Genomic DNA, 27,083 nt, shown 5'->3' with positions numbered 1-27,083 from the left:
ATATGGCACCAAACTGCAGTTACTTAAATTTGATATTCATAGGATTAATCTCTAATAAGTTAAGAAGTAGGTTAATGTCAACGTTTAAGGAACTTTGTTATGAACAGGCACGTAAGCATTACTTGCATAATTAATATTATTAATCTTTTCTACTATTATATGATATTGTGTTAGGTTAAATGGTTTCTCCGTCCATTCTCAAACAACGAATCGAATATTATTTTTCAACACGCACGTACTCATGATTTGACAAATTGTGGACTTCTTCATTTGCAAAATATATTTCAAATATTTAAACCTACGTTAGGTAGGTTGAACCGAAGGTTAGGTTGAATTTTGAAAGTGGTGATTTTACTTTATCAAATATAGAAGTATTTAAAAACGCTTAATTAGCTTTCTTCATGTAATTAAAAGCTTTGAATAGAAGACATTGTATATGGGTGCAGTAGTATGCTAGCGTTTCAACGTGCATGACAGCTGATGGGGGTGTTTCAAGAAAATGGGGCAATGGATGTTTGGCATGTTTTCTAAAAATCAAGTAAATATGTTAGGTAGACTAATTTTTTAGACCGAATTTACAGATTATGTGATGTTTCATCAATAAAAAATAAGCATGTTAATCAACATTTAAATAATAATCAAATTATTAACCACTATGTCATATAGTTTACAAAATTTGATTTAAATAGTTGATTTCCTTAGCATCCTCCAAAAGTTCATGAGTAAAATAAGTTGTCTTTAAGAGGAATATTATCAATTGATTAGATGGGGTTATCATATTGTCTCCCAAAATTCCATCTCCAGAATCTTCACATGTAACAACAAAGAAAAGGAAAACTGTAACACTTATTAAAAAATTAGGTTCAATGGATTCTAACCTAATTTCAAGTAATTCATCACTTGCTTAGAAAAGTAATCAGTAATGTGATGAGTAAGTTTGATTGAAATAGCAGCATTATGTATATGTTAATGGCAAACGCAAACTTTGTAGTACTAGTTTTATTTTCTCGATCGTTTTGTACAGCTTTGGAGAGCTATATACATGAGGATTTTTTCTCACTCTAATAATATGTAGAACCAAAATAAATAAAAAATTGTTTAAAGTCCAGAAAAAAATATTGTAGAACCTAAATAAATACAAATTATGAAAAGGGGACCCGTATTTGCCAGACCTTAATATAACAATCCAAGCTGCCACTATAAACAAAATAAGAATCACCAGAATAATCAGAATCAGTATTATCAACAGCTGCAGTCAAACACTTCACCGGCCGCCTGTGACCTTCCAACACAGCCAAACAGCAATAACTCCTATTACGATAATCGCCAACTAGCCCTGACGATAATCTCCTCCAAACCCTAACACTATAATCTGCCGACCCACTACACACCAAATCTGCCACCACCGACAAACACAATACCGCCTTTGTGTGTCCCCTCAAAGCACCCACCACCACCATGTGCCCCCCACCGCCGTCCGCACCACCATCTCTTTCCCAAACCAAAATCGACCGGTCGCAGGCACCGGAGTACAGCACGGACCCGTCGGTGTTAAAAGCCAAGGCATTCACAGCTGACTTGTGCTTCTCTAGAGTTCCAACAAGCCTCACTGACATTGACTTGTCTTTCTTCCACGTCCACACCTTTATTTTCTTATCCGCGGAGCCGGTGTATACAAACGTTCCGTCACGTGAAAAAGTGACGGCGTTGATGGCGTCGTCGTGGGCGTTGCTCACCGACTCCAAGCATTTAAAATCGGAAGTCCGCCATATTTTGAGTGTCCGGTCCCATGAAACGGAGTAGAGAAACGACCCGTCGTTGGATATGGCTAGAGCGGAGACGGTGTCGACGTGGTGCACCCAGGTGTACTTCTTGTGGCGCCGGATTTGCACGTAGTTCTTGGGGAAGAAGAATCTTGTGGCACGGTCATTTAGAGTTGGGAGTGTGGCTATACATTTTAGTTTTTCATGCGTGTCGGTCGTGTTGATTTTCCAGACTCGGATTTTATGGTCTTGGTGAGCACTGAATAAGAGCTTGTTGCGGTCGTCCCCGCTCCCAACAACCACCAGAGACTTTACAGTGCTGGGAGTGGCTACCACCTTGTTGTACCGTGGATTTGAAGGATGTGATAGGATACTACTCCACGCTGTAATCCGGCCGTCGGATGAGCCACTGTATAAGAAGTTTCCAGAAAGGGCTAAGGTACAGATGTATGACTGGGATTGGAGGGTGGCTATGCAGTGGTGGTGGACACTTGGGGATCCCAGTACTTCTAATTGGTTGGATTTTGATGGAGTAAGAGAAAGAACAGAAGGGAGACTTGGCTGGGACGATAGGGAGGAGGAGGTTGATGACACAGAGTGAAGACCGGATGTCGTGGAGCTAGAGGTTAAGGATTCTTCAGTAGATTCTTTTGTGTGACAGGGCAAGGGGAAAGGAACAAGTCCCATAATATTGAAAAGGAAAATAGAGAAAACGCAGCTACAACTATATGATGGAGTTTACATTCTTATACAGAGATCGAAATGACCTGAAACGTAGAGAAGCTTAATTTGTCGATCGAGTCTCGAAATGTGCAAGTACCTTCTTTTGAGACGCTAGGTTATTATATATATAATATAGAATTTCAAGAGAAAGCCAGATTCTTCCACCAAAAGTAGGTACTGGTGTAGGATGGCAGCGAGGGGGCAGATTCTCTTCTCTTCCACACTTTTCGTCTCTTTCTGTTTGTGCTGTTACGATTAAATTATGTTAAAATTTTATATTACTATTTCTTTTTATCTTATTATCTCTATAAAAAAAAAATATAAAATGTTGATGTAGTTTAACCGTGACCACACAAAATAGGAAGGCACGGAAAGTGGAAGGGCAGAGAATCTGCCTCCGGCAGTGAGATGTCCTATCGTATCAATCGGCCGTGCCTAATAATTAGTTAAGGATTTATGGGTTCACGTACGATTTGATGAACGCCACTGGCTTTGTATGCTGGTGCTAATACAGCTGAAGTAGCAATATTATGGGGTCTGTGTAGTCCGTAGCTGATTAGGTTGAAGCGCTTAGAAGTTGGGACATATATACATCCCATGTGAAATTGATCCTTTGATGATGGGCTGTATTCTATACTTTAACATGTAGCGTGCTTTGGATTGTTTCTTAAGAAACACTAAAATCAACTCATGAAGGAGCTGACCTTTATAAAGGTATTCTTCACTGAGAAAACAAAAAAAGATTATTAGATTAGTTTGCACTGATGCACGATTGATCTATATATGTTCTCGTCTAAAACTGAAAAGGTTGAATAATCTGGTGGACGTGGGTCCAGTGCTTTTCTTCTTTCAAACTCTTGAACTTGTCGACCAAGTAACATCATCAATGTCATTTCACATTGTTTTTTGTAAGATTCCGCTGGTATATATTTTCTTTACCGGCTGCCAAACTTTGGCTCATTGAGGGTGACCAGTAGTACCTAAATGCAAAAGAAATTAGTTACCCTTAATTTCGTCAAAATTGGAGAAGAAAAGGATAAGTTAAGATCGAAGGTTCCTATAAGATCAGCTGCGGGGATGCCATGGAGTCATATATTACATGTAACCAGGATTAGGGATCATTCGTTGTAATTATTATTATTTTGGGAAAATTAGAATTCCTACAGTTTTTTTATATATATCATTTAGATTAAACATGTGTGTCTTTTTTAAATTTGATTAAAGTGTTTTGACCAATAGTCACCTCTATTTTTTAAAATTAAAATAATTTCTAAATTTATCCTTTTATCTACATGATGCACTTTTCCTTATTTAGTAGAGATATTAGTAATTAAATTATATCTTCTCTTCTTCCAAATATATTTTTTCAATCACAGTTTTTTTTTTTTTGGTTATGTAAAAATTTAATATTATTTTTTTTCCAAATGGTTTTTTCTTTTTCAAATAGTTGGTGATCAACATAAAAGCTCTGTGTAGTTTTTTCAATTTTTTTGTGAAATTATATATATATTTTTGCTGTTTTTTTAATTATAGTTGTTGACGAATTGTTATTAGGTACAATACATTACGTATATATTATATGCAGGTACGTTTGAATTTACAAAAATTATTAATTGGTACGTTTATTTGCAATTTTGGTACGTTTGATTTAATAGATATTGTTAATATTGGTACATTATTTTTTTTTGTACACATTGTGTATTGGTACGTTTATATTATTCTTAATCCTATTTTTTCTTAAAGTACTAAAAGAAAATTTTCTTTCGCTTGATTTTGGGGGATTTAAAAATATTTTAAATTATTTTGGAAAGAAAATATCTTAAATCGTAGATAATTATTGCTAATGTCACATCCCGGGCTCGACTCCACCGTAGCACGATATTGTCTGCTTTGGGTCCCTACCATGCCCTCACGGTTTTGTTTCTGAGAACTCACACGAGAACTTCCCAGTGGGTCACCCATCCTGGGATTGACCTCGCACGAACTCGCTTAACTTCGGAGTTCCTACGGAATCCGAAGCTAGTGAACTCCCAAAAGGCCTCGTGCTAGGTACAGATGGGAATATACATATAAGGCTTCAGGATCCACACCTATGGGCTATGTGGGATCTTATAGCTAAATTGTAGCATTATTGTGAAAATAATTTTGAATCAAACCAACTTTTTTAAAAAAAAAAAAAATTTAATTTAATTTTTTTTTTACAATTATCTCTAATAGAGGAGAGTGTAATCAAAATGCTAGATTATAGGAATTTTGTTACAATATAATGTGCATATAGAACCAAAATTATGACAAAAAAAAACAGTTTAATCAAATCACTAAAAGCAAAATTAAGGCGCCTATGTCAAAAGATCTCTATTATTTTTTCAAAAAAGGGCTGATTAAATCAACGTTATGTTGTGTTAGCTTTCATTTAAACAAAAATTTAAGAATAGTGTTAAAGAAAAAGTAGAATATATAATAGCACAAAAATCAGATTGTTTAAATATCTATATGAATTAAAGAAATTAACAGTTATGATCATAAGTAATATCTTTATGATTAACGGGTCAATTTTTTTCTAATTCATTCGAACGCTTAAAAGTTACTACGTAAAAAGAACAAATGACTTCAATCATAACATCTGTAGGGCTAAATGATGTAATATTATCAAAGAAAAACATTTTTCCTTGTTACTGAAAATGAGAGGACCAATTATTGGCTCGGTGGACAAGTCACGAACAAGCAAACATTGTAAGGATATTGGTGGAAGAAAATAAAAATATAATTTTCTTTATAAAAAAAAATGAAAAAACTGTATATTCAACTATACTGCTGACAGTATCTGTTCGTCCTAACTGTATTCAACTGTATCTGTGTACGGTGCCAAATCCAAACCAAAAAATGTAATAAATAATCGGTAAATCTAATCCTAGTCAATAAACCAGAAATTAAAGAGAAAAACTAAAACAATAGTAACAGGAATCCAACTGCCAACACGACACTGGGGCCCCACAAACGCGGAGTGGAACCCAGGTGGTCCCCTGCAGCAGACGTGTCCCTCGCCTGGTTGGACGGCGTAGACGAACTAGTCGTACCGTCGTAACTGGGATTGGCGCCGTACAGCGACTGGATTCCCAAGACGTCGTCGTTTGCTAGCTCAACCTTCTTCGTCCGCGACGCGATCGTCGGGTACATAATCGCCCCCTCCACCGACGAGTGCCCCAACCCCAACAGATGTCCGATCTCGTGCACCGCGACGGACTCCAGATCAACGGCCGACGTCATGGAGGATTTGCTGATGTCACCGGTGATGACCCAGTTCTCGTCGCCGTCCAAGTGGAACCTCCCGCTCGGGGGCGAGAACGCGTGCGCAAGAGTCCCCAAAACCCCGTCGAACGGCTCGCCGTCGCCGTGGTCGCCCTTAAAGAATCCTATCTTGATGTCCGCCGAGTCGAAAGTGGTAGTTTCTGTAAAAGTCAACGTCGTCGCCTCCGACCACCGTTGGAAGGCGCTGACGAACACGGCTTTTACCGGGTCGGAGAGCTCATTCTCTGGCACGAAAGCGTAAGTGAGGTCGCGGCGGTTCTGCGGCCAGACGGGCGTGCCGGGGAAGAAAGTGTAGTGAGAGACGGTATGGAACTTGGTGGCGTTGTACGACGCTGGTTTTCCGGAGTTCATGGTGGTGGTGCCGTTGACTATGTCGGGGTTGCCGCATCGGGGTTTGACGAGGTGTTCGACGGTGGGGCCGTCGAGCTCACCGGTGACATTGAGGTTGAAGTTCGTTTGGTAGGTTTTAAGGGCGGCTTCGAGGTCGTCGTCGAAGTCGTCGGTGAGGTTGGCTGTAGGTAAATTTGGAATGTAGCCAAAGCGGTTGAAGTACTTTTTGAGCTTACCGAGGCCATCGACTTTTTCGCCGGCGTGGCAGTTGCCGAAGTTTTTGAAGGCGTCCCAAGCACCAGGAATGGTGGCATTTGGGACGAGGTAGGATGGTATGGAGGAGATGTTGGGGAAGAAGCGAGCTGAGGTTTGCGAAAGTGATGAGAGGCATAGGGCAATGGCGAAAAGGTGGAGTGGAAATTGGAGATTCGTCATGATTAACTTTAGGTTTTTTGTTTTGTTTGGATTTTTAGTGGTTGTGAGGTTTTTGAAGATTGATTTTAAGAGGGAAGTTTGGAGTTTGAGAAAGTAAGAGTGGAGATGGAGATATTAAAAAGAAAAGTTAGGGGCGGCGAAGACTTTGTGTAGGGTTCAATATTTGTCCAACTTGGTGAATATGTCTTTAGAAGTCTTTGTCAATCAAAATTAATAAATTGAATTGCGTGTTTGATTTTTATTTTCTTTTAGGTGTGGGTTTCAAACGGAGCTTCGAATGCTTGTGTGATAGAAGCTTCTTTGTAGATTCTTATAGGATTTTTTAGCATGTTATAATGTATTTTGCATTCAAATGCTCACGGTTACATCATTTGTTAAGAACACAATGAACATGATTTGACGATAAAAAAAACTCTATACACTGGAATTTGATAAAATACTCAACATTATTTTTAAGAAAGTTAAGTACGCACAACTTTGAATAATTTGGTCTTATACGATACTACATTGATTTTAACCAATACCAGCATGACCCTAATCAAGTGACGCTATCCGAAATAATTTTTATCTGATTCTACGTATTTGTATTCATGAAAATTAAAATGATGGATACAGTATATGTGTGAAAACAAAAAGAAATAGAAAGAAAAAGGAAAATGAATGGAAGATGGATATATGTTTTGACTTGGATCGTTTAATTTAGTGATGATATGCGAATTGAAAGTGAAAAACGGTCAAAGTTGGGGGTTGAACTGCTTTTGCACTCCTGATCACGTAACGATCGATCCCCAGGAGGAGTTGTGGATGTTGTTGAGCTTATAAACGTCGACGTGTAACAAAATAACTGATTAAGAAATGTACATCTGGTTGGCCCCATCCCCGAAGATTCATCTTTCTATATCAATCATATTATCTGTTGGTCGCGCACACAGCCAATAATGTTATGGGGTCTTTATGTAGGTTAACTTGTTCAACTAGTATTTGGTACGTATTTGTATATTTTATAAAGCGATTTCAATTACAGTAGCACGTTCATATATTACTAACAGTCGTTCATGCAACAGTCTCTTTGTTTATTTTGATTAGTTTATCGTCTGCTGCACTTTTGGGATATATGTGTCCCAGTCAGCACAGTTTGGTTCTCTCCATTTGCATGTTGGACATTATTAAGGAGTTTGTTTATCTGCACACCAAAACTGATCATTTGTTTTCCCCCTTTTCAATTTCTTCCGTTCATTGCGAAAAAACCACCGAGTAATTTCATTCTCCCCATTCATGCATGATAAAACAAAAAAAGATCTTTTGTATGCGAGAAAACATATGCGGAAAAGGCTAGTTTCTAAAGTTATCATTTTTTATGATATTTGTTTGCAAGGAAGGCCGCACACCACCACCCCCACCACCCCACCAACCCCCCCAAAAAAACAAACACCAAAACAAGATGTATCTTACTAAAGACTTGTCCTAGGTCAGTTTCCTGTTTCTTGTGCTGTCTTGGGGGACAAGTACATGTATATTTCTAAATTCCTTCTTCATTCTTTTTTTTTTTTTTTTTTTTTTTTTTGCTGAACAAATATATAGTTAGGACAAGTACCAAAGTGAGAAAGCAGCCATTTGCATTTGGCTAGTTCAACCACATATATAATTGGGGGGCCATTCGACGTTGTGTGTATATACATCTATTTCCTTAAATCCTTGTCATTTAGGGACTGACGCCGTATCGAAAGGCATAATACTACTTTCACGAGAGATTTTTCAGTGTGATCGATACAAGGGACGATACACTACATGTCATTATACACATGGTGAGATATGTATGCTAAAAAGTTAATAACTTAAAAATTTTAATTTCTCACCACTCCTATTAAAACACGTGGTGTACCACTTGTGTTCCCGTCATAACTAAAAATTTCTCCTACTTTCACATTGAACCAATCAAGCTAGACCGCATGAGAGAATAAGAATATACTTTGGAGTGCGTAATGACTTTTTTAAAATATCAATAACAACTTATTAAGTAAAAAAATAACGGTAATGTCAGCTAGACTAAAACTTTCAAATCCGAATCCTTGCCGGATTCTCTTTGTGAAGATTATGGGGATTTGTAAATCATATTTGTTCATCGTACATTGTGCGGTCAAAAATCATTTTAATTTTTTTAATTTAAAATTAAACACAAATAGTACCTAACAAAAACTGACCACATGATGTACGATAAACGAACACAATTCACAAATCCTTAGGATCCTCTCACAAAGAGGATCCTATGCAAATCACATGATGTGTCACTAATAAGAAATAAGCACGTTAATCAACATTTAAGTAATAATCCAATCATCAATAACCACATTATTTAGTTTCAAATTTTGGTTTTCCTAGCATCACCCAAAAAATAAATATATATAATCTAATCTAGATTGATTTGCATAATGCAATTAGTGGGCGGTATCTTCGTCTTCAACCCAATTGTTTTTCAATTTTAAACTCTCCTCCTCCCCTTAGTTTAGTTTAGACTTGTAGTATCGCTTTTAAAATAAAAAATTAGCCAAAATTAATTATTGAAAAATTAACAAATGTTTTTATTTTTTTGACGAAGGGTAAATTACATTACAACAAAGAACAAATACAACAGAGACCCAAATACAATTTAAGCACAAAAGAAAAGATGGCCTACAAAAACACAGAGGACAAAGCCTAAAGCCAGCCTTTGAGCCCAACCTGCACAATAAAAACAACACATAAACAACCCTAAATTAGGGCTCTTGAAGCTGCAGCCGCCTTCTCCAGAAATCCACGCAACGATCAATACGAACCATCACCTCCCACTAGCACCTGAGATCACACCAGCAAGAACCCCATAACTAAAAAAGAAAAATGCCGCATCATCCTCCAAGGACCAACAAATCAATTGCCACCACAAAACCGACGAAGCACGTAGGAAGAGAGGTCAATTGTCGAATCAAATCAAGTGCTTATTGCAGCCGATGATTGAAGATGATTGTAGTATATATGTAATGTTCTATATGTGTCATTAAACAAACATGAAACCTTTAAAGGAATAGATCCTTATTTTTGTTATAAAAAATGAGGACTAGTTGTATGGTTCACATCACATCGAACTTTAACGATCCAGATCGTCTATATTTTAAGTTACCCCTCATAGACTATCCTTGCAAAATATTAGCTAAATCGGAGATGTTTAAGACATCTAATTGAGTTCAAAGAAATTAACGAATACTATGTTACATAAGAAACAATGAAATTTTATCTTGATAATTAAATAGGTAAATGATTTCAGATTGAATTGAATTTTTGCAAGGATAATCTATAAATCGAGACTTACAAAATAAACAGTTCGAATCATTAAAGCTCAATGTGAAATAGATTCCACACCTAATCCTCGTTAAAAAAAAAAAAAAAAATCCTTTTGCATAAAGTGCCTGAACAAACATATATGCCAATATGAACACAAACAAGCCAAAGAATTATAAGAAAGGTCAAAAGTCTTGGTTTCCATCATAATTCATTACTTTATTACAACCGTTTGTACATTCAGTTAAACATCATCCATTGCGTTATATACATACATGTAGAAAATGGAACCTTCGACAGCAGTAGTCCATATTTGACAACTTCCACGGTTCCTAATCAAATTATTTCTTTTTTCTTAATCCCCAGAAGGTTCCAAAACCTCACTTATTTAAATTTAATTAATTGTTTTCCTGTAATTAGAAGGAACCCTATCTTGTAATCAAGCGAGTCGTCGTCACATGAACAACGTGTTCGCCTTTGAAAATACATGGAAAGACCGCGTTTTCAATTCAGGCTGCCACACAAACCGTATAATATGTGGTTATATAGACCTAAATCCCTCCCAAACCAAAACCATCATTATTTTTACTTACTAAATTCGAAACAATTACTCAGCGAGCAATGGCAAGCATCCCGAACCACGAAAACTCATGGGCCGATCAGTGGGACTACAACCCCGACCCTCTTCCTGCTTCCTACACCAAGAGCTCCGGCGGCGGTGCAAAGGCGAAATATGGTAAAAAAGTGGAGGAAGGGTTTGGGAAGACGAAGGCAGTTGCAGCAAACGGCATGAACAAAGTGAAGGTCGGGACTCAATTTGGGTTCCACTGGATCAAGGACAAGTGCCACAAGACTACCGGAAAACAGTAGGGCTACGTACATAGCTACACAGCTTGATCGTTCTCTGATTTTTGTGACCTTCTGTTTGTTGTTTTTGTTGTATATTTTGTACACGGATTTGATTGTTTATACTCTGGTTAATAAATGATTTTTTGATTTGTATCCGAATAGGAGTAAGAATTTATGGTTTTTTTTTATACAACATTTTACTCAGTTTGTGATTCGAATTCTTTTTCTTATATATTACTACTGAATTTAAACTAGTCGAGGCCAAACAGAGCTTTGTTTCTTGGTCACAAATCAACTTAGTTAGTTGATTCATGATACCTAACAATCTCCGGTACTTCGGATCAAATCACAATTTATCCATCCTCGACGAATCGTTTGAACCATCCGTTGTTTCTAAGCGCCATCATTCAATTAGTTGGAAAATCTCATATAAGATTCCACCCATCGGACCCATCCGTTGTTTAACAAGGTGGTTAAATTGAGGACGATATAAACACTATACCGGATTTTATACTGATTTCACCTCGCTCTGATGCACAGAAACAAAGACATTATAGAAAACTTAATTGAGGAGTTAACCTACACAGTATTAATCTATGCGTATTGCTGAAGCTCTCCGTACTTGCACGCTTCTGCAACAAGAAATATAATATAAACAGCCTACGCAATTATGAAAACCGATTTGCTTATTTAACAAGAAAACATAATTTCAAAATAAACAATATAATCTGTTAGTAACTAAGTTGGGCATGTTCTTGTTGACATATCGTTAAAAATTGAACCGTCTTTGACCCCCCCCAAAAAATATGGAACCTTCCGCAAGGCCAAAGGTGACAACTGCCCTTAACAGAGCTTTATTTCCTTCCAAGAAGGTTCAACGTCGTCAGTTATTTAAGAGGTGTTTGTTGATTTATCTTTGAACTTGTATGCAACTGCTAATTTCTTCCATGAACTTTAATTTTAACCGATTACCCACTTGAATCTTTTCAATTAGCCAATTTCCCCTTTGAACTTGAATTTTAGCTAAGTATCTCGTGAACTTTTTATAAATATCCAATTCCCCTCTCGCGTTAGATTTTAAAAACTTTCATTCAATTTTTCATCCTTTTTGCTCTCATATAGTTGTCATGTATTGTTTCCGTGATCAAGATGGATGGAAAATTGGATGAACATTTTTAAAATCTAACACAAGGGAAGAAATTGGCTATTTATAAAAGTTTAGGGGGTAATCGGCTAAAATTATAGTTTAAGGGGAAAATTGGCTAATTATAAAAGTTCAAGAGGGTAATCAACTAAAATTAAAGTTTAAGGGAAAAATTAGTAGCTCCATACAAGTTCAGGAGGCAAATCGATAAATATGCCGTTATTTAATTGTGTGTGAGAAGAGAGAAGGTTCTTCTGTTCCTTTGGGACACTTTCTGTTTTCTGTTACGTCACAAAAATAACCGCAAATTCAGGCTGCCATATGCATATATAAGAACCAACCCCCTCACAACAAAACGGATTACTTGGAATACAAGCAAATCTACTTACTCCCAAGAAAACTCTTATTCTGCATTTCAACTGAGTGTGGATGGAATCGACTGGCCCGAATCGGACGCCACGGCCAGATCAAGGGGACAGCAGCAACCAAGACTCGGCTCCTGTTTCCGAGACCAAGACAAGCTCCGGTGACGGCGCCAAGGTTAGCCATACTAAAAAAGTGGAAGAAGGGCTTGAAAGAATAAAAACTGCGGCATCAAATGGTATGAATAGGGTTAAAATAGCAGCTCACGTGGGCATAAATTGGATCAAGGGCAGGTACAAGTCGAGCCGAAAGCAGTAGCAGCAAGCAACCATTGAAAGAAGAAGTCACCCACAATTCTTCGATATTCTTTTTAATTTAGGTTGGTTGTATATTTCGTACGGATTTGAACTGTAACAGTTGGTTGATTTCTTTGTTTCCAAGTCACGCTTTGATTCATTTTGCTGTTGAAACTTGTTTTTCTTGGGCATAAACGGAAGCGTGTGAGGAATGTATGCCCGGTTGCATGATAGAATCTCTTCGACTACACGTCTTAACTCAGAATAAATAAATATCTTGCATAACCAAGTCAGACACAGTATGTGCGAAAAAAGCAAACTATACAATTACAACCATTTTGATATAACACAGTTTGTAAACATATTTCCTTCCTTGATCCACAAATTATATACATTTATTTAGCTAAAGAGAAACAAAGAAAGAAAATGCCCGGCCCCTTACTTATACGTCTTTTGAATTTTTTCTCAAGACACCAGCAACTTGATAAATTATGTCATACATGCCAACGAGGGACGTATAAATCTTGAGGGAATTCAGATTTAGCATCGGGTGGGTCTGTCGTAAGTAGGAGGCAGGGAAGGGCAGTGCTCATTCATGTTAGCGTATGGCTCTAGGGTGTTATATAGAGGTAGTTCCATCCGGTATTCACCAAGGATCTGGCAGAATGGGAGCTTTTCATCCTTACCGTTGCACCAACTTGGCAAGCGGGTTTGGTTATCCTCAAAAATCTTAAGCATGTATGCATCACGAATCTGCGAGCAAGTGCAATAATGTGACTTAGAGAGTGAACTTATGAAGTAATATTGGCATGGTGCATTTATGAAAGCGAATGAAAACAAATTAAGTGCAAAATGACTTACAGTGAACTCAGTAACTTGTATAGAGTTGGAAATAGGACCGAAAATCCCAGCTTCTTTATACATTGCAAGAATAAAAGCAACACATGTGGTAGATTTTCCATCACTATATACCCATTCATCTTGTTCAGGAATTGTAAGCAAGTGATCAAAGGCCATTTCGCGGCTTTCAACCTCAGCTAGAATCTCATACAGGTCCAAACCCTACGAGGGAAAACACGAGAGAAAATTGAGAAACAATTCAATATGAAGCAAGCAGATAAAATACTTGAATAAACATAAAAGATAATTAGAATTCCTAAGCAGACCTCTTATCATTCATTTCTAAAAAATAAAACAAAAAAGAAGTAAACAGACTGGCGTACGATGTGAAATAACATGATATATAGTAACCTCAAGTGAAGCACAGTTACCTCTGTACCAAGCCGCTTGTTGAGAGCCTCATTCCACATATTTGCAGCATATGCAGGCTGCATTCTGGTCCACATAGACATGACAGAAACAACCTGAAAACAGGAGCTTCCATTTAGGATAAAAACTTAATAAAACCAAACATGCTACATCCAAAATACCATACATACCTACGTAGTACAAGTGTGGATACTAATCATAATACGCATTATGAAGCTTGTGTGCACATGTGGAATGAAAACTTAATAAAACCAAACATGCTACATCCAAAAAACCATACATACCTACGTAGTACAAGTGTGGATGCTAATCATAATACGCATTATGAAGCTTGTGTGCGATGACAATATAAAATAAACTGACAACCAACACAATGAGACTGCACTTCATTTACAAACAATTTCTATAATGCTTATTGTACTAGACCATATAAATTTTCAAAGAAGTAAATGCCATACCAAGTGAGTATCAAGAGGAGGAGGAAAGTTGTCGGCCATGGTGTCAATCCAGCTAAATATCATGTTGTGATAACCATATGGCTTCCGTGACATGCTCCGAGCATATTCCCATGCTGCAGTAGAATTGAATTTTGCACGCAACTCTGGATGCAAGGGAAGCAAGGCTATTTGGGGATTAGAACTATCCTTGAGTGCCAACTCCCACCACTCATCCCATGGAACCACTGCTATAATCTCTTCACCCTGCAATATTAATAAATGTAAATTACAAAAAGAAAAAAACTACGCACAATAACTCTACAAAAAGAAACGAACTGAGCAAAGTTGAAGATAATTAAGAATCTGTGCTAGGTTGTCATCTATTTAATTTTGTCCCTAAGCAAACGCTCATCATATGCTTATCACTATGATCCTAATTCAACTATCACCACTCTTAGCAATAACCAAAACTTTTAGCTTAATTTCTATTCCAAATAAATCCAAAACCCATGAAATGAGTTGCTTCCATAAGCTTCAACTCAATGTACAATTGGTCCTGAAACCGTCACTTGTAGAAAACTAGGGCAATACCAATTGATAATAAGGGATAAAAGGCAACAAAGAAACCTACACGATAAAATCCAGACCCAACAAGCAAAAAAAAACATGAAATGTACATGGTGATCTTTATTTACTAAAGCTATATACCATAGGGTGGACTTGTGCCACCCTATCGTCAACATTTTTTCCTTTATGAGCTACAGTACGTCCTTAACCCAATTCAAATTCATGACACTGTTTGAACACAAGGACAGTGCAACCCTTAGTACTATAATATACTGAAAAAAATTGTGACATACTACTCTTTATATTTAACCACTATGTAAGGTCCTCGATGTGATACCTTTTCATTCTCATGTCCAGATTCACCAACCCATAGATTGCCCATCTCATCCTTCAAGCACACTGATGTATGGCCAGCAAATGCTCCCGTTACCCATTTTTCCAATGTCTCAAATCCACCCCATCTACCACGGATCTTTGAAACTGCTAGAAAATCACCAGAATGAACATCTGCGGGATTTATGGTTGTTTGCCACGGCTGAGAACGTTTTTCAAATGTTGCACCCATGTGCTTCTTCAAAAAATCCAAGTTTGCATTTTGACCCCACGCAGTGTTAGAAAACAGAGGCAAAACATCTATCAAAGACAGCATTGTCCCCAGCATCCCTGATGGCATGAGAAACACAGAGACCCCGTGCTGCTTTACCTGCTCAACAGTCATCACAGTGTGTCAACTCGAATCAAATAAGTTTTCCTAGATTATCGAAACAGATTACAGATGAATTTCATACATATTCCAACTCTGCAGATTCTTCCCACGAGTCGAACTTCAAAGTATGTTCTCGAGCAGAGAAGTAATAATCCCATGTAATACGATACGGTGTTGCAAAAACATAAAGATCCATACAGGCCCAGCTGTGTGCCTCAGAAGTCTGCAGATTAAAGTTTGATAAACCATCCCCATCAACAATAAATTCTACAACTTAAAGTCCAAACCATGAATACCATAAACTGATTTCAGCTTGCCATTTACTCAGTTGAAAACAAAACCAATGAAAATTGTCGGAAATGCATTCAATTACCCAAACACTACCAAATTTCAAAATTTATAGAACAAAAGCAAAATATCGAACCTTTAGATAGAGAACGCCACCTCCCAAATCGGATTTACCCCGATCGCCTTCGGTGAACTCGAGCCGGGCCTGGTTACCGGAAAAGCAAGCCCCTTCCCATTGAATCGAGCTGTTATCAGGAGTCACCGCCCCAATAAAAGAAGGCAACAAATCCACAGCACTATGGAAATTGTTGAGCACCGGCCACGATATCTGCCTCGGCAGAACCGGAAGCACGTCCTTGATCCTAAGGGGCACCTTCAGAGCGTCCCCAAAGCCTAACCCTAACCCTAGTAAGCATAACAGAACTAATAGCAGCCGTGGAATGGGGGAAAATAGAGACATTGATTGGTGGTTGGATGGATGGGATTTTCCGGTAGAGAGAGCCCTAACCCTAACCCTAACCCTAACCCTATCCCTAACCCTAGAATCTGGGGACGTGAAGCGAAGACGTCGGTCAACAATGGAGTTGAAAGAGGTGGTGATTATCCATGTTGGTTCTTGCTGGAATTTTTTAGAAATTATTTTTGGAATTTTGGGTTTATTTTTGGATTTTCATTGACCGACTTTGATTTTGTTTTGGGTAGTTCGGACGTTCCCACGGGAATGCTGGCTACGTTCTGTTAGGTCCGTTGGATGATCAGTGTGAAACGACACCGTTTCTCCATAAGTATTCTGAAGTCCTTAATCGTGAAAATCAAGAATGACTTCATCTTTAAAAATGCGTTGTTTGAAAAACTTTTACGTAAAATAATTATAAAAAACAACGCGCACACATTTTTAATCGAAAAAAGCTAAAAGAAAAACACATTAAATTTCGAGTTTAGTCGATATGATGAGCTAAGTAGAGAGATGAATTAGAATTACGTGAGGCAAACTGAGTTAGTTAATTTTGACAGGAATGTACTACATCAGCCAAGCTCTAACTGCATACAATAGATATATACATCATGAACTGAAAGTATACAATTGATGTCATACAAACTGACCACCATTCGAAGAGAACATCGTTGCGAAACGGGTCTCATCTACCTTGATACCTTGCCCTCCTTTTCGTCAAGAGACTCGGCGATCTTTAAAACAATGCATATGATTTTAGGCCGACCAATTTGACATCCCATAGAGGAATCAATCTGAGTAGCAAGGAAGAACAAGAACACTGTCTTCCACCGCCATCGGTTGCCTCAATGGATTTAACTGAATCTACAAGGCAGAGGCATGAATTTTGGTATGAACAGATTAAGCAGTTACGGTTTAATGCAATACTATAATAACAGTTGAGTAAGGGTGACGCACAGGGATATCGAGGGGATGGCCAGTTACGCTGCTTACGCAACGAGCTCCAAGATGACAAGCTTCTTTGCAGTAATCGGAAAATACCGCTGGGATGTTCATATTCTTTATTAACTCCTGAAACACACAGCCATGCAACCAACTAAATTAAGAGAAAAGGATTAAAATAACGGAACCAAAACAAGAGATGATTAGGTATCAAAAACTGACAATAGTCGGTGACCAGCTTGAATAGGCAGCATTTTCTGCATTTGGAGCAAGGTCTAAGTGAGGGGATAAATCCTGCACACATTTAAGAAGTCATGAGAAACTGCAAAATGGAAAACCGATAAGGCTAAAGAGAAAACACATGATTCTTAGCATGAATTTATGTCCATTGAAAGAGACAAGAATACAACCTTAGTTATATCCATGTAACGGTCATGATAAAAGCCGCTTCTAAGCTGCAATGTAACTACTGAAGGTTCACTTCACTAGTATGTACATCCCCGCTGACAGTCTCACTTGAGGATTTACAAATGCAATCTCTATCAAGGCCATGTGCATAATTGGATAACGTGACCATCTCGCCATCCCTATCCATCTCAAAGAGTACAGGGAGAATCAAATATGAATGAGAGATCATTTCTCCACAAGATTGCAAACACAATTAAGCAATCCTTGTTTTATCCTCATGAGTGAAGTTCAATAAAATAAAGGAATGTGTATGAATACCAAGCAAAAAATCATATCAAACTGTAGAACCAACCTATGCTGTGGAATGGAAGGCCCAACAAGCTCTATCATGTTGGGGAAAAGCACACGCAACTCTGAGAAGACAGAAAGCTGAAGAAGCTCTTTCTCAGGGCCTGACAAGTTCAGTTCATGTATTGAAATTTCAATGTAACAATTATAGTAAATCATAGATATCAAACCCGACAACTTCCATGATGACAGTTAAAAATTTGTAATAAGTTAGAAATTTGAAGGAAACACATACCAAGATAGTGTATGTACAAGTTGTTGCTTATTCCAGAAGTCCAGCTTCCCAAACCAGCCACTTGAGTGGCATAGTAAATTGTACGAGGCTGAAATGAAAATCCGGATGTTAATAATTTTAACAAATATCCACACATCCCAAAACGAGCAGGCCTACAGCATTTAAATTGGACTCATGAATTTGGATGGGAGCAAAACTTAAATTAGACTCCCATGTACTCAAGCCAACTAGGTATCTTTCCTTAATATGCATACTCCCAACAGGTTACAAATTGTTCGGGTTTGATTTTATACACAAATTCTAACACTCAACTAAAACACCTTTCATACCCAATGGAGAAGCAATGCAACAGGTGAATGCAGCGGGATGGACCTCCACTCACAGTACTCCTTCCAACTGGTTAAACACTCAGATATCGTTACAGAAGGATCTGCATGTTGATATTATAAATAGAGGATCTGCAAATGTAAGTCATAAATCTATAAACATCAACTTCTCTTAAATTATCTTATAAGATGAACAAGACGATACCAGTACAAGGGCAAAATATATTCGAGAGATCCCAAGAATTATTTAACCTGCAAATAGTAAGATATAACGGACCGGAATTAGAATCAATGTGGAAAACAATAGAATACAGAGAAATTCAGATGCACCAGGTAGAAAGAACCTTAAACAATCAAATGAAATAACTGAATCCCCACAACCACATTCCCGTTTGATGGACCCCTATTTTTTCCAAGACTGAACACCTCGTCTCCTGCTTTACACACACCTAACAAGATCACACCAAAAGAGATATTATCAACGACGCCACTCAGATAACAGAAACGGCACAACTCAATGCTCTCCGTCTTACATAGAAATTGTTGATTACCTGAACAGTAGCTTGTTGAGTAAAAGTGAAAGGAAACTCATTCAAGATATCCATGTGCTTCATATGTTGCTCTAGCCTTCCACACTCTTCTTTATGATCGGGCCAATGCGCAATCTAGGAGAAAAATTTATATGGTCGAAGAAAATCATGTCAAGCATATGAATTTTAAGCCATTGAAAGTTAGAGGTAAACGAAGCCTCACCAAGTGAACAGCATTCAACACCAATGAATTACAATACGCGGTAAAGCCCGTTAGTTAGAACAGTGTGCCCTGACCCTTTGTACCCAAGTTCAAAACCCCCCTTGTAGATTAAAATAGTTTAGAATATCATATTGTTGAAAAAAAAAAACAAAAAAAAACTTTTAACAAAAATTCTCGAAACTACTTTAACGAAAAATCACATTTTTACACTAAAAATTATTATTCATTTTACCCTTTATTTTATCCTTATACTTAAAACTCAAAGTTTTCAAGTATTTTTCATTAATTTTCTGAAGAAAAAAATAATAATGAAAAAAAGAGAAGTAAGGAATGAGCAGTCCTATTAGCTCAGCTGCAATACAATTTTGTTGAGAGCTGCATTACCAAATCAACACCCTAAGCCCAACTCAACAAATAATTTAAATCCATTTATCCTTTCCACACAGACCATTTCTGCAGAAATTAAGATTAACCCAATTGCTATTATCTTAAATTAAATCTAAAACCATGATTACGATTGCATGATTTACTTAAAGCACCAAAAATCGAAGAGAGAGACTCAGAGAAGTACCTGGTGAGATACGGAGCAGAAAGCGACGGCTCCACAGCGAACACATCGTCTGGTGGGTGGGCCCGTGCACCTAGTTCCCAGTCACTTGCCGGCACACTCCATCGTTTTCGCAGGAACTCTGCTCTTCCTCCGTTTGAACTTGGATACATTTATACAGTGCGGAGTCCGGCCCACGGACTTCGTATTGGACAATCCTGGGCCTTTTGGAGTCTACCCATATTTTTAATGAAGTTTGAAGCCCATTAATGTTTTGTTTGAAAGTGTTTCTTTACTGATTTTTTTCGGTACGAAAGCGCTTTTACTAAAAGTATTGTATTTAGATCTGGTTTGGTACTGATGTGATTCTGAAAAAAGTTGGTATCAAAAAAAGCTGGGAGCTGTTTTTGTGTTTGGTAAACATTCAACTTCAGCTTTTTTCACAGTTTTGGGTGAAAAAAAACCAAAAACAAGAATTTACAAAACCCAGCTTTGAAAAATCGGTTTTTTTTCACATCTGTTTTACATAAAAGTTTACCGAATACTATAATACTGTTTTTTTTTTTTTCCAAAAGCACTTTTACAAAAAAGTTTACCAAACACTCTGCTGCTTTATTTCACAGCCGCTTATTCTCACAGCACAGCAGAATCAGTTTTTTTTCAAAGCACAGCAATACCAAACCAGCCCTTAGCAGCAGGATTTTTTTTTTATTAAACTTCAAAAGCTTCCTAGAGCAAGTGTTTCTTAAAAAAAAAAAAAAAAAAAAAACACTTTCAAATGCTTGGTAAAACTCAGGAAAATAACCTTTTGTGTAGAAAGTACTTCAGGAAATTATACAAGAGCGTCTTGTGTTACTAAATAGGACGTCTACTCTGTGTAAATTAGGAAGATGAGTCAATAAGCAAAATATATATCCCACCTTTTAAGGGGTCGATTTTAGCGGCTGTTACAAGATTCTTTTAAGCTTTCGGTCATTTTCCTAATAATCAAACCCAACTGCTGATTTGAGTGATTAATTAGTTTAGTAGTTTAAGCATGCACAAACAACACACTAACTTTTCCCACCAAAAAAATAAACATTTTTGTATTTAAATCAAATGAAAATATATCCAATTACGAACATTATAGTAACAACTTCTTAGTTCTCACAAGTGCCTTCATGTTTGGTACAAATATTATAGCGTGCGTCCGCTGTATTGTGCTGAGATTGTATGTTTAGAGAATTAGGTAATTGATAGTGTTTATTCTTTTTCGTAGACAATTGATATTTACTTTACACTAATCCAACTTACAGAAAAAAGAGTTTGAACTCAAAATTATAAAAAGAGCACATCCACTCTAACCAATGTTTGTTTGGTTTGCATTGTTTAAAATAAAAAAAAATAGTGATCCCAAGTCAAAAAGGTTCCCCGCTTTGCAAGGATCAAGGAGAAACGTCTATCGTACGCAACTTTACATTTACTTTACTAAAAAACTGTTTCCACAACTGAAACCCGTAACCTTATTGTATGCATTGTTTATCTAAAGAAAATTGCTAGCCTACGGCCTACCACATGATGTTTTCACCCTTAATTATTCAGCAGCACCATCCCTAAACGCCATTAGAGTGATCAGATTCCATTTTCCTAATCTTATTAAATAATAATATTTTATATTCACATAGTATCCCATTCCTCAGTTCAGTCAACTGTTCCCCTCTCAAAAACTTTCATTGTGGTTGAAAAATAGCAAAGGTGTCCTCATTGCCTGTTTGGCAAACCAAGACAAAAATGCCCCAAATCACACTTCTATCCACACTTAATATTATCGCCTAGTGATATATTTCTTAACTTATAAATGAGAAGTATTATGATCGATTCTCACCAAAGATAAATTCGAACTAAATTATTATGGTTAATACATTATAAGTCTTAGCCACTTCCCAACCCCTCAATGTAGATAATACGAGTATTAAAAAAATCACACTCCTGTTGCAAAAAAGTGAGATGCCATATCTTTAAAGAAAAAGAAGGATCATTCACAGCGTGATTCTATCTCTTTTTACTACCAAAAGACACGTATAATATTAATTTCTATTCTTGCATCTCTTTTTAGTATTGTGAGTAAGATCCATAAAATAAAAACACTTCTCATTAGGGCAGATATTTTACGATGGAGGTGTAACATACATCATATATGATACACCTTTTTTTTTTTTTTTTTGATGAAATATATGACACATTTTGATAGATTGCAAAGAAATGTATTTACCATATGGTTACTAACGCTAATATATGACATTATTTTAAGGCTTAAATGTGAAAATGGTTCCTATGTTTTAGTCACTAGATCAAATCAGTTCTTGTGTTTTCAATTTGGTCAATTTGATCTTTGTGTTTATCTCTGTTAGCAAATTGAGGACATTTCCATCTAATTTATGTAATTTTTTTTATTTATAAATTATTATAAACTTATTTATGAAATTATAATTTATTTGATTTAAAATATTTAAAATGAAATAAAATTAAAAAAAAAAAAAAAAAAAGTATTTTGTGACATCCCACATCGCCCAGGGGAGCGATCCTTAAATGTATATTCACATCCCTACCTAGCACGAGGCCTTTTGGGAGCTTACTGGCTTCGGGTTCCGTAGGAACTCCGAAGTTAAGCGAGTAGTGCGCGAGAGCATTCCCATGATGGGTGACCCACTGGGAAGTTGCTCGTGAGTTCCCAAAAACAAAATCGTGAGGGCGTGGTCGGGGCCCAAAGCGAACAATATCGTGCTACGGTGGTGGAGCGGGCCTGGGAAGTGATCTGCCCCGAGCCGGGATGTGACAAATTGGTATCAGAGCCAATCCCTAGCCGGAAATGTGCCGACGAGGACATCGGGCCCCTAAGAGGGGTGGATTGTGACATCCCACATCGCCCAGGGGAGCGATCCTTAAATGTATATTCACATCCCTACCTAGCACGAGGCCTTTTGGGAGCTCACTGGCTTCGGGTTCCGTAGGAACTCCGAAGTTAAGCGAGTAGTGCGCGAGAGCATTCCCAGGATGGGTGACCCATTGGGAAGTTCTCGTGTGAGTTCCCAAAAACAAAACCGTGAGGGAATGGTAAGCCCAAAGCGGACAATATCGTGCTACGGTGGTGGAGTGGGCCCGGGAAGTGATCCGCCCCGGGCCGGGATGTGACATATTCTCCTCCCAACTCTCCAACCTCCTGTCTAACATTACCTCATATCTTTTCTGTGTCACAATCTTAATCATTTTTCAGATTGGAAGTTTTATTTCTTGTAAGTGTTATTTCTCATTGATTTGCATTTTTATGTAAAGACAAAAGGTAATAATTTCTCATACAATTTTTCTTATAAGTTTTTTTAAAACAGATTGAATGAAATGTCCTTAATTGGCTAACAAAGACAAACACAAGGATTAAATTAGTCAAATCAAAAACACGGGGACTAAATTGGCCATATGGCTATAACACAAGGACCATTTGACATTTAATCCTTATTTTAATGTCATTTAAAGGTAATTTTAGTCTTTCCAAACTAATGTGAAATGAAACGAAAGTTATAAAAGATAGTGCTATTTATCTTCCACACACTCTTGTTACTTTTTGGTCATTGATCTTCTTGAATTCATTCAATTGGACGGTCGAAAATTGAGAGAGTTGTATGAAAAGTAAAAATAGATGTGTGGATAACACTATCTATTCTAAAATGGACTCATTGCATGGACGATGGTCGTAGGATCTAATAATTAAAATTCAACGATCATGGATCATAGTCTGTGGTATGTGTCGATCCATAATAAAGAAACTTAATCAAACAATTATAAGTAAGAGTTTTGAGTTCAATTGTAATTCGTTTTCAACCTTAATTGCATGACCGAATATGCTCCACTTCGTACATCTAGTTATGGTGAACTGGCATATAGGCTATCCGTTACCTTCCATATTCTAACCTGTATCGACCCAGCCCGACCCGATGAATGTATTTGGGACAATGCCGAGTTACGACCCCACATTATCAACGGTCTTTTGACAATCATGTACGAGGAATGGTGACAGATTCTTTTAAAAGTGAGATTGTTTAGTAACGTGGTACTATGGTCTAATGGTATTCTTATTCACATGTAAGTAAGAGATTTTAGGTTCAATTCTCATCAAATACGAATTTGAACCACATTATTACTAACCCATTGTGAGGGTAAGCCCACCGAGTGGCGGATCCAAGAAATAATATTATGGGGGTTAGTAAGAATAGAACGCGCAACGTGCAAATTTTTTTTTACCAAAATTAGCATGCATGTCGTCATTTCATCGAATCTTGGTAGGCCTGAAGTCATTTGGAAAGACATATGCACACCTGTTAATGTATGCAAGGGGCAGCACCTAAGGTATCCATGAACATTCATTGAGTCTTGGTAGGCCTGAAGTCAGTTGGAGGGCATGTATGAAGTCAACTCTAATCTTCAAAAGGTCAGCACCCAAGGTATCCATAGACATTCACCAAAATTCAGAGGGTCAGCACCCAATGTATCCATAAACATTCACCAAAGTTTGAAATGTCAGCTGACCCCCCCCCGAGGGCCCTTAATGCGGCCCTCAATGCATCCTCCACTGAGCCCACCCCACTCCCCTTTCGTATTGAAAAAAAAAAGTGAGAATTTTTATAGACTTTCTGACACCACACAACTTAATGTCAAAATTTTTATACCAATATCATAAAACATTGTATCAAAAGCATGAAGTGACATAGAATCAATAGAGAGTCTAACATTTGTCATCATGGAAAGGTGTAAGGGCAATATAATTTTGTGGGACCCAATTGATTCCCTAAAGTTGAGATTAAGTTTGACTAATATGAAATATAGTGTTATTTTATAGGGTCTAATTGTACAAAAGGGATCAGGATCCTCATCGGATTCCTTTTGTAGGGATCCCAAGGATCCAGTAATTATATCAGTTTATTGTATATAGTGTGGTTAAAAATTATTTAAAATTTAAAACTGAATATAAACAGTACCTGACGAAAGCTGAACGCATAATATACGATGAACGGACATGATTGCTTGATCTCCTAGATCCCCACAAAAGGGATCCGGTGAGAATCCTGATCTGTAAAAAAAAGCTTGTCTAATGGAATGCTTTTCATGATTACAAAGTCAACCAATTCGTATTAATAATACGTGGCAAGGGGAATATTAGAAACCTTTGTTTATGTTTCTAGTTGCTTTAGAAGATTTCAAGCCATACTTTTTTATTTTTTGGGTCAAATTCAAGCTATAATTCAAGACACCATAACAATAAGGTTGGTGTAAATGCATGCATCCACCTCGTAGTAGTTGTTGGAATGCATGCGTCCTCAACAATTTTAAATGAGTACAATGTAGGTTTTATTCATGAAAGGAACTAAGAAGAAGGTTTATGGTTTATGAACTGTGAAGACTTGTTAACTGTGTTAACACATGATCCTTTTTTACTTTCCAAATAGTACAAGCCAGACAAAAAAACCTAGAAATGCCTCATAAAAGACAAGGCCCAAAGAAGAAAAGGAAATCCAAGGCCCAGTGGAATTGGAAAGAGGCATTTCCGAGCGCTGTAGTAGACCGCTCATCAGTCTGGTTAGACCAAGTAACATAAAACACTTTTCCAACCGACAAGAACACGTGAGAAGACTGACAACGTTATGGCATAAGGCTCTAGGAACAGGTCTACTCAAACACCAATCAGGCCATGTGTTGGCCACCAATCAAATGTAGAAGTTTAGGACATGGCATAAGGTGGTCGGGCCACTACTCAGAAAAGACATTATTGACTACTCATGGCCTAGCAAGTCGTTTGGCATGTATTGACCTAGAAGAGTGCGATCCCGACTGAACGATTGTCACTTCATCGCTGAATATTTGTTGATGGGTGAAAAGGTTGCCAGCACACCAGTCTACATAGCCAACATATTAAATGCTAGAAAAGTAAATGTAGTGAGCCCAAGGATTTTTGGGTTCAGTGAGGGCCTATATAAAAAGGTGAGAACCTCTTGTAATGGGGTTGGACGATTGAGAAGAGAGGGAATACTAGTCTTTAGTCGAGCATTACTTGTAACCTTCAAATCAATATAATACGAATAACACAATGGATGTAGTCCAGTTTTGAGGGGCGAACCATTAAATTTTGAGTTTATTTATTTCATAACTTTGATCCAAGCCCACCAAGGGCTAATTGTTCTAGTTTGTTTGTTTGTTTGTTTTTTTTTTTTTTTTTTTGTTAAGGGACAACTGGTGGCATGTCACGGTTATCCATCCATTTTGGGGGCCGAGAAGACTCACAAAAGTATTTTAGCCTCCTCCTGACCACAATAACATGGATTGAGGTTGGTTCAATAATAAAGGACATACCGTTTATGTTATATATAATATGTCTATATCACTGCAACGTTTTCTCTTGTTATTACCCAATACTGATACCAATTTGTCCTCTAATAAGCGACATACAATTGAAATAAGAACTTTTGCAAGTGTACAGACTAACAATAGTAACTTAAGATTTTATTGTCTCTCAATGACTATTGATCAATGATGCAAAAGATCTTACCATACATCGATGACCGATCCACAAGAAGCATGCTGAAGAGCAACTCTGACCAGAGGCGGACCGATTGAGGGGCAAGGGGGGTCGGCTAATCCTCCGAACTTTGGTGAATCTTCACGGATGACTTGGGTGCTGTCTCTTTGAAGGTTGGAGTTGCCCTTCATATATGGCCTCCAACTGCTTAATAAAATGCGTTAGAGAGGTGTTGCCCTTTACAATCTAGTCTTAATATAATTTATCTTTGGCTTATTTGTTGGTTATGATTACAATTGTAAGAAGAAGAAAAAAGAACCAAGTAAAACACTATCCAAAAATGCAAAATAAATGAAATGGTAATTTTAGAGAATGAACAAAGCATCATCATTCTTGGACAAACATATTAATGGGGTGCAATGATATTAATCAATTTGTTAGTGTGTTCAAAATGATCTTTTGTTACGCATTTATATGGGAGCAGCCTTGAAATATATTAGTTACCTACACAAATGAGACATTAACAAGTGTGTAATATGCCTTTGCAAATGACTTTAGGCTTACCAAGACTTGATGAAATGACGATATACATGATATTTTTGTTTAAAAAAATTTGCGCACTACACGTGCTATTCTTACTGACCCCCCCCTAATAATATTTCCTAAATCCGCCACTAACTGTGACTAGCACAACTCAAATTGATTTATATTATGATTAAACAATTTAGTTTGGGG

At 37.3% G+C, this 27,083-nt stretch overlaps 4 protein-coding genes and 1 pseudogene across 4 annotated transcripts; 1 reads left to right on the top strand and 4 right to left on the bottom strand.

Annotated features, from left to right (window-relative positions):
• Positions 1 to 1,072: 1,072 nt before the first annotated feature.
• Positions 1,073 to 2,653, bottom strand: LOC103950971 (protein JINGUBANG). Its single transcript, XM_009362234.3, has one exon. It carries the CDS (start codon positions 2,448 to 2,450, stop codon positions 1,143 to 1,145), a length of 1,308 nt encoding a protein of 435 aa, XP_009360509.2. The 5' UTR covers positions 2,451 to 2,653; the 3' UTR covers positions 1,073 to 1,142.
• A 2,703-nt stretch (positions 2,654 to 5,356) lies between these two features.
• LOC125471461 (metalloendoproteinase 2-MMP-like) lies at positions 5,357 to 6,560 on the bottom strand. The gene has a single exon (XM_048571853.1). It carries the CDS (start codon positions 6,558 to 6,560, stop codon positions 5,430 to 5,432), a length of 1,131 nt encoding a protein of 376 aa, XP_048427810.1. The 3' UTR covers positions 5,357 to 5,429.
• Positions 6,561 to 10,438: 3,878 nt separating this feature from the next.
• LOC103950917 lies at positions 10,439 to 10,874 on the top strand. Its single transcript, XM_009362173.3, has one exon. It carries the CDS (start codon positions 10,494 to 10,496, stop codon positions 10,740 to 10,742), a length of 249 nt encoding a protein of 82 aa, XP_009360448.1. The 5' UTR covers positions 10,439 to 10,493; the 3' UTR covers positions 10,743 to 10,874.
• A 1,954-nt stretch (positions 10,875 to 12,828) lies between these two features.
• Positions 12,829 to 16,402, bottom strand: LOC103950916. Its single transcript, XM_018648329.2, has 7 exons — positions 15,928 to 16,402; positions 15,586 to 15,726; positions 15,135 to 15,500; positions 14,252 to 14,494; positions 13,796 to 13,888; positions 13,386 to 13,586; positions 12,829 to 13,277 (listed from the first exon to the last, which is right to left on the bottom strand). The coding sequence occupies exons 1-7, from the start codon at positions 16,249 to 16,251 to the stop codon at positions 13,065 to 13,067; spliced, it is 1,581 nt and encodes a 526-aa protein (XP_018503845.2). The 5' UTR covers positions 16,252 to 16,402; the 3' UTR covers positions 12,829 to 13,064.
• A 340-nt stretch (positions 16,403 to 16,742) lies between these two features.
• Positions 16,743 to 19,930, bottom strand: LOC125471367 (annotated as a pseudogene).
• Positions 19,931 to 27,083: the final 7,153 nt, after the last annotated feature.

Source organism: the organism of the source record quoted next, unplaced genomic scaffold (genome assembly GCF_019419815.1).
Source record: "Pyrus x bretschneideri cultivar Hongxiangsu unplaced genomic scaffold, Pyrus_bretschneideri_v1 Contig6, whole genome shotgun sequence".
In the NCBI taxonomy this organism is placed as follows: Eukaryota; Viridiplantae; Streptophyta; class Magnoliopsida; order Rosales; family Rosaceae; genus Pyrus; species Pyrus x bretschneideri.
The sequence above is the reverse complement of the archived record's forward strand: the minus strand, read 5'-3'. Positions and strand labels throughout refer to the sequence as shown.